Raw genomic sequence first — 11269 nt, forward strand, 5'->3', positions numbered from 1 at the left:
GGGAGAGACCGATGCAGCAACATCATGCACTCTATGGTGGCCACCACATTTAGGAGTTGTAATGTACAAGCTTGGATATATTTCACAGCATATATCCTCAATACAATTTACTTTGTGATTCAAAAGCAATCCTCAACTCTATAAAAAAATGGCTTAATATCTTCTTAGACTCCAAAAAATATGTGGCCTAGAAAACTAATATATAACGTAGTACACAAGCAATTTTTAATTGATGAAGAAGTAAAATTACAAAAATATACCATAATTCTATTTCCCGAGACTCTAGGGCAATAGGTCATTGGTGTCCTTATTGGTCCCTTTAGTAAATATAAGGAAACAAATGCAAGTAATATTTCAGTCATATATCATCATCGTTGTGATGTTAATCAACTTAGATAAGAAGTGCATGTTTGTTGTACCACAATTCAATAAATGTATGATAAAAATCAACACAATTAAAGCCAATCATCCCCCTTCCAATCTAATGTCCTAAATTTGGTTTCATCGGCTCCATTTCAATACATTTGTACCATAACACCAAAATGTTATATTATATGATTTGGTATATGTCATTTTACTCATCGCTAGTAGAAAATATGAGGGGGGCTTGCGAGTTATGTATCTCATGAGTGTAAAATTCAATAACCGAAAGAATGATTTTTAAATTGTAAAGCCTTTAGATAATCTATACATCATTTAATTAGTTGTAATATAAATACTTTTTTAAAAATATAGTACATAAATTAATAGCTTAAGAAAAAATAGATATGATTTTAAATCAAATCATCAATTTTATCTATGTAAATCTTTAACATTATAAATCACATCTCTCTTATCATATTCTCATTCCACCTACAAAAGCAGATAGGATTAATTTAAATTATAGAAATGATAGATAATAGCATGTTATGATTATATTGATATATGTGTTTGAGTCCTTACCTTCGAACTATTTAGGGTAAGCTATACATAGCCTAAGATTACAAACATGAATATGCTCCCAAATTCAAAATTATAAAAAAAGAAAGCAGCTTGTTGTGTATGCATGAGAGTGCTTAACGGGATTCTTCAACTCTATACAATAGATACTGCAAATGCACCTCACAATCAAGCTTATCAGATGTCAAGGCAGTGGCTAATATAAAGAAAATACATGCATGAACATCTTTTAAAAAGTTAATGTCATACTAATCAAAATATGACTATCCCTATAAAATATCTATTTAAGTTGCTAAAGTGGCAAGCATATGTGCTTATAAGCATGATCCTTCTTTAAGATAAATGTAATATCTAGATCTAGGTGATAGTAAAGAACTTCTGACTATGGATGACTAATAAGAAGATCGACACAATATTTCCTTCATGAAAGCCACATGCTTAATCCAACGTCCTTATTGCGACCAATTAATACAAAATCATCAACCAATACCCCTAAAATAAGGTTGACATCCTATATTACAATAGTTATCTTTTCTACTAATAGCTGGAAGGTTTTGGTTTTAGCTGACCAACGATCCTCTAATGATGCCAATAGATGGTTGTTTAATATATTGCATTATAGATGTATGATATCCCAATCCTTCAAACATATGTGGGCTTGTGGCTGGCTACTTTTTGAACATCTATAAGTGTAAAACTACTTCTAAAATATTGCTTCAGTAAAAACACATAGAATAGTGCTTTTTTTTTTTTTTTTTTTTTTTTTTTTTTTTGACGAGTCGTTAGTTTGTCTATAATCATATACTTTTTTTTTTTTTGTTTGAATAAGTCCTCTTCTCAATCCTAGGAATGATAATTTTCTATTCATATTTTGAATTGATTGTACACATAAGAAATAATTTTAGAGTTTAGCATTCTTGTGATAAATCTCGCAAAATTTCTATTCATATGTTGCATGCTGGTAAATTTGTGGATGTAGTGTTGTACAAAAATTTGGGATACACACAGACTAAAAAAAACTGAGAAATAACAAAATGAGTTTTTTACATGAAAAACTCAAAAGGATAAAGGTCACAAGACTTGTGACCTAGCCTTGTTGAAATAATTCAAGTATGTTGTCATAAGTTACAAGACTTTGTCAACTCTTGGATAGTTGAAAGCAAAATTAAATAAATGGGAGTTATCAACACAACTTCCTATAGGGGAGTAGTGGAGTACGTTTGGGAAGTGGCAGTGAGCTGGCCACTATTATAGAAGGCTAACGGTATATGTTGTGTGTAAAAAAAATTGATATTAGCATAATCGGTAGCGATGACTGGGCAACGGGGGTCCAGTGATTCATACATGTGCAATAATTCGTGTGATTCAATATGATATTTTAAGAACATATCAAATAGTACCTATATAAGTGCCACTAACAATAGTAATAAATACTTTTGGTCTTACATATAAATAAAAAAACCCTAATAATAATCCAAATTTCAAGAAAATAAACAAAAAATTGTCTCTTTCGTTTATTATCTATTCATATATGAAAACTCTGAATCAATAGCCATAAGCTCGAACCCTCGTAAGCTAAGAACCTAATCTCACCCTCCTCAATTCCTAGCCAATGACTCAGGCTCCAACGATCCCCTTCTCCCTCAAAACCATGGCGGCGGCGACAATCTCCATCCTACCTTCACCAACCACATCCCATCTCATTCGCCGCCGCCGTTCTATTCGCTGCTTCTCGTCCCCCACTCCGATCCCGCCGGCGACCATACTATCGCAGGATGATCTTAAGAAGCTTTCGGCGGTGAAGGCGGTCGAATACGTTAGAAGCGGCATGGTGGTCGGCCTCGGCACGGGCTCCACTGCGGCCTTCGTCGTCTCCGAGATCGGCGCCCTTTTGTCTGCCGGGAAACTCAGTGGCATCATCGGCGTTCCAACTTCTAAGCGCACATTTGAGCAGGCGATCTCGTTGGGCATCCCGTTGTCTAGCCTCGATGGGCACCCACGGTTGGATCTCGCCATAGATGGGGCCGATGAGGTCAGTTGTGGGTATCTATGCCATTGATCGTTTTAGAAGCCATTTGGATTTTCTTCTTCTTTTTTTTTGGATTATGCTTTTCTGGTTAGTTAATTGATTGAATTAAAGATGAATATGATTGAAATTTGGATCTGTTTTTGTTGGATTATGCTATTCAAATTTCCATGTAATGACTTGCATGCTGTGATATTTTTGAAGGTTTCGAGGTAATAATTTTCATTTGTTTAAGTGTTTATAGTTATTAAATGTTTTTTTGACATGCACAAATAGTTTCCTTGGAAGTATTTTTTGTAAGTCTTATTGATCTGTTTTGGTTAGTAATTAGTTAGCCAAAAGTTAATCTTTTGGATTTTTTATACCGCTGGCAGTAAACCAACCAACCCATAAAGTCTAATGTTTCATGTATTCATCTCTATTTGGCTCTGCATGTAGAAATTATGGCCTATTTGAGGTAACTTTTTAACTACTTTGTTTTTCAAACAAATGCCATTGTCTTATTTGGCTACACATATTTCTTTCTATTTTTTAAAATTTATGTGATAAAAAATATTTAATAATAAATCTAGATGATGTAATAGTTTTAAGAAGTCATAATACTTTTAACTGATTTAACAAAAATCTACTCTAGTAACTGTTATATGCTACCTTTTATAGTGTTGAATTCTGATTTGTCCATGAATCATACTCTAAGGGTTAGAGCGTGAAAAAAAAGGGAGAGAGGTGGACAAAGAAATGAATAGTTATAAATAAATAAGAAATAATCTTAGCCTTTTTATTATAAAATGATTTCATTATTTATGAGGGAGAATATGACATTTGATTTTACATTTATGCTCTTACTTTAATGGGACCGTTACAGGTTCTTCTAGGTAATTTACATATACGAGTATATTGTTCGGTTGCTCTATGACTCGGTTGGTAGGGCCAGCATGATTTCAGCTTGGTAAGGTCGATTAGATCAACTGGGCTGAATTGGCTTAGGCAATCGACTGAATTTGGATTGGCTACGGGTCGGTATGACTGACTTGGTTGGCTATGCTTTTTCAATCAGTTAATCTAGTTTAGCTATTGACCCTCGATCCCTGGATAAGAGGCTCCTGTTGGCTAAACGACCCAAGTTATTGCACAGATGATAAATCATCGTAGCACAATAAATAGTCATTCCTTCACAAGGAAGTTCTTCGGGGTGAATATGAGGTTCTATCGTATTGTCAATTCTCAATCCCTAATGAGGAACATCGGGTGATCCATGGTATGGATAATGATGGCAATGAAATGAATTATTTTCATAGGTCAGGTTTACCGAGAGGTAGGTCGATTCCTTCGCTCGATTTTCTAATGATAATTGATTTGAGTATTTATTTGTCTTGCTTTAGTCTAATTGGTTTTGCATCGGATCATTCTTTTTGTCCTTCTGACTCAATTAGTTTCGTCCTTAATTTGGATGACTGCATCTAATTGAATACGTAGGTCTCTTAGTTTCTTGTCGGTGGGCCCTGATTTATTATACTTTCTCCCTTCTTCATAGTTGGATCTTCTTAGGAACAATGCTAACACATTTTTGATGTACCAATATATAGTTCTTTTGAAAATAACTATAATATTGTTGTATTGTTGCACTATTTTTTTTAAAATTATAAACTTTTATTGTACTGTCAGCATGGCCAAAACCACTTCTAATATCAAGATTTTAAAAGATGGGTGGCAAAACAAAATACTCACTAAAATAAATCAAGATAGAAGCACAACTTCTTGAACTAACATAAATGGATAACAAAGAATGTACACACAAAAATGTAAGAAAATTCCAAAGAAAATTATGGTTAACATCTCAAATTACATCAAGATAATGAACCATCTATGCTAAAAAATACATCAGTTGCAGACCTATCTTGACCAGTTTCATTGCTGAAGAAGCACATTCAATTGCTGTGAATTAGATATTGTTATGCTGTTAGAATCAGTCAATTAACATCTTCATATATGATTTAATTTCTCTGATTTTAGTACTATTACAACCGGAAATATTTGGGCCACATCAGATAGAGCATAGATTTCTATATGACTTTACTCTGCTGGACCCACATTATCCTATGCTTTATCCTCATTATTCTATAATGACATTAGAGCCAACTGATCTAGTGTGTGTGATAAGCATTTTGGGATACTAAGCAAAATAAACATTTTTATTTTCATTTTTCTGTTTCAGTATCAGTTAAGGACAAATTGAACAGTATAGCATTCTTGTGATAAATCTCACAAAATTTGTATATATTCTTGTGTTAGCCTCATTTTTGTTATTTAAAACTAGGACAGGTGGATCCAGATCTTAACCTTGTTAAGGGACGAGGCGGAGCTCTTCTTCGCGAGAAGATGGTCGAAGCTGCGTCCGACAAGTTCGTCGTCGTCGTAGATGAGACGAAACTCGTGACCGGATTGGGCGGCAGTGGGTTGGCGATGCCGGTGGAAGTGGTGCAGTTCTGCTGGAAATATAATCTGATTAGGCTGCAGGAATTGTTCCAGGAAGAAGGATGTGAGGCGAAGCTTAGATTGGATCCTGATGGGAAACCTTATGTCACTGACAATGCGAACTATATCATAGATTTGTACTTTAAAACACCGATTGTCGATGCAGCGGCTGCAGGAAAGGAGATTTCAGGATTGGAAGGAGTGGTTGAACATGGTTTGTTTTTAGACATGGCTACTGCTGTTATTATTGCTGGAAAAGAAGGGGTTAGCGTCAAAGCAAAGTGAGTAGTTATTTACTCTGGAATGTTAAGAGAGAAAAAAAAATATTTAAATCATGCTGCTGTGCTTTCCTTGTTGTGATTATTCTCTAAAGATGTATTTTATTGTGTTATATGTGACTTATTTTGATTTTATTTATAGTTGAGTAAATGCTTTATGAAAATGAAGGGTGGATTTGGTTTTCTAAGATTGATTAACAAACAAAGTGTAATGCTGTATCCGAATAAAATTTGCTTTTTATTTTTTGCTTTTGCATTATTTTGTTTATATTATTACTTGAACATTCCTCGTTATCTTTGGGGTATTATTACATGGCTAGTTGGTTTTCAAAACATTTAGAATAATTTTCAAGTATTTTGAGTCTTTTAAAATATAAATCAATTTATTTTTAAAAAATAAAAGTATGCGGGAAAAAAAAAGTTGAAGAAGGATGATGTTTTTAAAATAAAAATAAAAATAAAAAACATCCCAAACAAAGCCCTTGGTTTATTAATGATATTTTATTTTTTTATTGTGTGCTTTAAAAATTATCTTTGTAATTAGATGTGTATTCTTTTGATGAGAAATTTTATAAAATAATTAGATATATAGATGAGAATATTTTATTTTTTTTATTTAAGTTTCAACAATTAAACTCATCAGCCAACATAAATAATATATTGTGAATCATATCAAGTTTGATTAAATTCAGGAAATCCAAATTATAAGACTATATTTTTAATCATTAATATCAATCATATAATTAGTTTAAGCTCAATAATAGCTCAAACATAATAAAAATTAATAAATAAACTAATCTGCTATTTATATTACCATCTATGAGTAACTAGAGAGAAGAAAATTAAAGAGAGGAAAAGGGGATGGATATCCCATTCTCTCCCCTCCATTTCTATCCAGTCACTCTCTAATTGCACATCAAAGATTCCTATGTCGTGTGTAATATTATCTAACGATTTTTTATCTTTTTTAACGAGCCATGGAGGAAGTTTGAGAGATTGTGCAGAAAACGCGCTTGCCTGATGATCCCATGCTTGCTCTCCCAACAAAATCGCTAACATCAAATTTTTGAAAGCAAAGCCTGAGCCGCAGAGCGGGAGCATTATAACCTTGCTGAAATTATCATCCTCCGAGCTGCAATTACCTGAAAAATTAGTTATGAGAAAAATAGAAATTTTATAAGTTATGATGGACATACTCTCGCCATATAAAGTTCTAGAAAATAGTAAATAATTCATAATCAAACAAAAATATAATGCTATATCTATCAAAACTCACCTTTAATCTGGCAACATTTCAACGTCCCTTGAAAGACATAAAACTGTTTGTGCTCTCATAAGTCCTTTCTGCAGCTAATTCTTTACTATTCGCACAGCCGAGTTTCAAAATTTACACAACAGCTGTTTTGATCATAGGATAAGACTAACAGTTACTGCTATCATTTTGATCCCCAGAACTAAAGAAACTGCTTGCAATTATACGAATACATATAATCAAACTGCTGCTCCCCAGAATAACATTTTGGCAGAAGAAAAACTATAGTTCCCCAAATATTATAAAAATCATTAGTTTCCTCATTAAAACACATTACTATATCAAAGGAAAATAATAAACGCACGGATTGTTAGAATTTACTACCATTAATAACTGGAAGTCATGCAAGTTCAAGCTCTTCCAGTTTAGTGCAAATAAGAAGATGCAGGCCATCAAAGAGTAGTTTAGAAGCTGTGAACTACGCTTAACCGATCTAAAATGGAGCAAGACTTTTGTACAATAAAGGAAGAACATCACAGCGCGCACTAGAATATGCTAAACTAAACCATAGCAGCTGGTTCCAAGTTCCAACCTACAAGGGCTACAATTACAAAACCTATTCATCAGCCTCACAACAAAAACTTGAGGGAAAAATATTCTTTTAAAGCCCTACAGAGTAGTTTCATTGTGCTGTCTCCTTGAAGCTCTTGGTTAACCATATAGCTGTCTCCCTCGGCGAAGCCTTTCCAGGGCCAAAAGGCTTCAAGAGTATGCCCAGCTCTTCAATCCTCTCCTGCTGCAGCAGCTGCGCACTGAACTCCAGCAAACCCTCTAAAGCCTCCGCCCTTTGTTGGTAAGAGGATGTGTCGAACCGCCGTTGACGGGACTCCGATGATCCCCGGCTTGACGCATCCACAGCAGCGGGATTTCTTTCCCATGATTCGTTCAAAAGATCTCCATCAGTTCGAAAGATTTGGACGGTGCATTTATCCTTGGTGATCGAGCGGTCTCCACAGAGTGGGGTGGAAGAGCCATGGACATTTGAAATCTTGTGGAGAGAGAGCAGAGGATCTTCGGATGAAGCGAGTGGGAATTCGGCAATCCTGTCTATCCGAGGTGCGTTGACCGAAACATCTGGAGATTGCACTCTTTGAAGTATATTAGCAGTGCGTATGTGAGGTGTTTCAAATGAAGGCAATGGCAGAGATGCCCTCCTACTGAATCTGCTTGTTCTATCTGCCGGCGTCCTCATGTAAGCCTGTGCACAAGGTCAAATGGGGTAATTAAAAATCTTCAGTCTGTCTTTAGGGAAATTTACATACGTAGCACACAATTCTCATGTATATACATACCTCACACCAAAATTTTCATATTTACATACACAACACTTTGGTGTCTTAGACTTATGGATGAAAATTCTGTATTTCACTTTTAAAAAGTCACAATAATGCTATTTTTTATGTGATATTAAAGATTTGAGTGCTATGTGTGTAAATATGAAAGTTTAAATATGAAATATGTAAATACATAAAAGCTAAGTATATAAAATGTCCCTTTCCTAAATCAAGATAATTGGAACAGCTAGATGCCAATTATCTAACAGTATGAGGGGAATTTAAACATGAAAAAGGTTAACTTTTTTATTATGTTCACTGGATATTAAGCAAACTGAATGACTTTGTTATAGATTTTGCTAAGGAGAAAACAAAAGTTACCATTTCTCGGTTTGATACACTGTGTATGATTTTTGCCGGTTCCTCTTGCTTTCTAGGAGTAATAAAAACTTTGCCAGGAGTATACTTAGGCGTCTTAGAAATACTTGGCTTATTGTTGTTTGTTCTACCACGACGCAACTGGCCCATGTGACTGCTGCCAACTGAGTAGTCCTTAATCTTTGGTTTCAAATAGTCTGCATGATCTTTAATGCTTTTTGTTGAGTTTATGGAATCCTGCTCAGCCGTGGTTTGGTTTGGTATCACAATCCTTTCATTTCCATAGGATTGTCTTTTATCTTTTTCCTTGGAAACAAAATCATCTTCATCATCAGAAAATCTAATTTTCTTTATGAGATTGCTTGTCGTGTGGCGCATGGGAAGAGAGTTGCGATTTGGACTGGTTTTCAAATGTACTTGGAGCACATAAGCCTGAAGATGAGGATGTTTGAGCAGTTCTGCAGCCTGGAAAATTGTATTTCACACAAGTAAAAAATCATTATTTCTACTTTTAAGCATGCTATAACGTAACAACACAAGTACTTACACTTGGCCTATGTTCTGGGCTTTTCCTTAGCATGCTTTTAATAAGCCCTCTACTGAACAAAGGAATAACAAAATATTAGACAGGCCATCTCCTCAAAGAGCCTAGTCTATAAACATGAAAAATGAGTACAGGATTAGCTCTTACAATGGACCAGAATATGAGCTCGGAAGAGGAGCTATAATCGACTTATTTATTTTGTTTATCAGGCCTTGCATATCCTGCATTTCAGCGACAGTAAGAATGCTAGAAATTTACGAGTTTCTTTGTCAATTTGAGCATGCAAAGCAAGTATGATGAACCTTAACGAGTTAAATTGGCAGATATATGCATACAAAGAGTGATATAATGGCTCAGAAATGTATTAAAAAAACATGAGAATGGTTCAGAAATGGATGACTCCTATAATGACTTCATATAATTGAAAGTTCTATGTAGTACTCAATGATGTTGAAAAGTGTTATTTCAAAGAATGATCATCAATGCAAAGAGCATTCAAGTGACGAGATTCGTTGAAATAAGCGAAAGTAGTATGATGTCCCGGATAGGATAGATGAACAACATATGAGTGCAGATTTCCTAGCGGTTGTACTCACCCGGAGCTTAAATTTTTCAGCAAAAAAATGAGTTTGATAATTGAAACTTAAGCCAAATTTTGTTCTGTTCACACTGCACATCAATTATATTCTAAAAATACTCTCACAAAAAAATTTTATGTGCCATTTATGATATGCAGTTTACTGTACAATGATCAAAGGTTAAGAAAATAATAGTTCTATTACTTGCTCTGAAAATTAATATGAGATGTTTCAACTTACAAAAGCTTTGAAAGCAGGCTTTAGAGCAGTCATTTCATATATGCAACATCCTGGAGAATTATAAAATGAAATATAAAAGATTAAGTGCCCTTAATATTTTAATGTAGTCAGGCACAGCATATAAAGATTACCTAAAGACCATATATCAGACTTGCAACCATAAGGTATATCTGCGAGAAGCTCTGGACACATATAGCTGGGAGTTCCAACAACCTGCAATATCAGTAAAACAGGGGTAGCAAAATGCACTTAGGAAAAAAAAAAAAGTGGAAAGAAATTAAAATTATAAAAAAATTTAGGACGGTGCTCACTGAGGATGCTAGATCATCTGAACTCATCATTTTAGCAAGGCCAAAGTCACCTGCAGTGTGCAGCAAATATGATAACATAAAACATTTAAGTTATTTAACAATTTCAAAAATTAGATTCAATTAACAACTTACCTAGCCGAATGCTTTGATCTTTTGCCAGGAAAATATTAGAACACTGGATCAATTACAAAATATTAGCATAAATTTTCAGTACTTACATCAAAGTCTCAAACTAGTGTTCATTTATCCATTACCCACCTTGACGTCACGGTGAAGAATATGGTTCGCATGCAAGTAATCAAGAGCCATAAGTAACTGCACAAGCCACTTACAGAGCTTCTGCAGAATAATATAAAAGAAAACTTAGAAGAACAAAAGCATATGCAGTATACTCTGCAAAGAACATCCAGTGATTTTTAAAAATAATTTTAATTTTGTTCTCAAATTAAACAACCTCTTCAGGGAAAAGGTGTCCATTTGCCTTTTTGATAGCTTCAGCCCTGCCAATACAAGATTAAAAATAGACAGCCTCAGAACATTAACAAAGATTCAGTTTTACTCTACATGTCAGGCCAGTAAAGACTTACATGTCGCCACCTTCACAATAACCTATGATAATACAAACATAACAGCCCTGGATAAAACAAATACACAAATTACTTTTATCATAAATGAAATGAAAATGGAGAAGAATCTCATAAGAAAATCCCTTGACTTGGTCCTGAAAATAAGCTGCAGAATAATCTTAGGGGCAGTTCGAGATCACTTAAGTTTTTTTTGTTTGTTCTGTTCATGCTTCCATTAGAAACAAAACACGTTGGGCAATTTGATTAAAGTATGACTATTTTTAAAAAATTCAAAATAAAAACAACTAAAAGTTGTTCGGAGTGTTTTCAAAAACATGTTTTTTTTTT

The 11269-nt window shown here is 34.3% G+C and overlaps 2 protein-coding genes across 3 annotated transcripts in view; one reads left to right on the forward strand and one right to left on the reverse strand.

The window, feature by feature from the left end:
- The first annotated feature begins 2494 nt into the window (after window positions 1-2494).
- On the forward strand, window positions 2495-5853 carry LOC110024323 (probable ribose-5-phosphate isomerase 3, chloroplastic). The gene is made up of 2 exons (XM_020724223.1): window positions 2495-2971; window positions 5288-5853. Exons 1-2 carry the CDS (start codon window positions 2552-2554, stop codon window positions 5723-5725), a joined length of 858 nt encoding a protein of 285 aa, XP_020579882.1. The 5' UTR covers window positions 2495-2551; the 3' UTR covers window positions 5726-5853.
- Window positions 5854-7264: 1411 nt separating this feature from the next.
- Window positions 7265-11269, reverse strand: part of LOC110024294 (serine/threonine-protein kinase Nek2-like) — a 6018-nt gene continuing 2013 nt past the window's right edge. Inside the window, exons 5-15 of one of the 2 annotated variants that reach the window (XM_020724174.1) lie at window positions 10943-10989; window positions 10810-10855; window positions 10614-10694; window positions 10488-10530; window positions 10356-10405; window positions 10176-10257; window positions 10045-10094; window positions 9374-9447; window positions 9230-9278; window positions 8686-9147; window positions 7265-8228 (exon numbers count right to left, since the gene is read on the reverse strand). In XM_020724174.1, the coding sequence (XP_020579833.1) occupies window positions 7653-8228; window positions 8686-9147; window positions 9230-9278; window positions 9374-9447; window positions 10045-10094; window positions 10176-10257; window positions 10356-10405; window positions 10488-10530; window positions 10614-10694; window positions 10810-10855; window positions 10943-10989 (1560 nt within the window). In that variant the 3' untranslated portion in view covers window positions 7265-7652. Of the gene's footprint in view, window positions 8229-8685; window positions 9148-9229; window positions 9282-9373; window positions 9448-10044; window positions 10095-10175; window positions 10258-10355; window positions 10406-10487; window positions 10531-10613; window positions 10695-10809; window positions 10856-10942; window positions 10990-11269 lie in introns of both variants that reach the window. The other variant, XM_020724173.1, reaches the window with a different exon arrangement.

This window comes from Phalaenopsis equestris, unplaced genomic scaffold, assembly GCF_001263595.1.
Source record: "Phalaenopsis equestris unplaced genomic scaffold, ASM126359v1 Scaffold000251, whole genome shotgun sequence".
NCBI lineage: Eukaryota > Viridiplantae > Streptophyta > Magnoliopsida > Asparagales > Orchidaceae > Phalaenopsis > Phalaenopsis equestris.

What these genes read in the sequence shown, in the direction of transcription:
- LOC110024323 (XM_020724223.1), top strand. Translation starts at nt 2,552, where the DNA reads ATGACTCAGGCTCCAACGATCCCCTTCTCCCTCAAAACCATGGCGGCG. An exon ending in CCATAGATGGGGCCGATGAG is followed by an intron (nt 2,972 to 5,287) that starts GTCAGTTGTGGG and finishes AAACTAGGACAG; the next exon opens with GTGGATCCAGATCTTAACCT.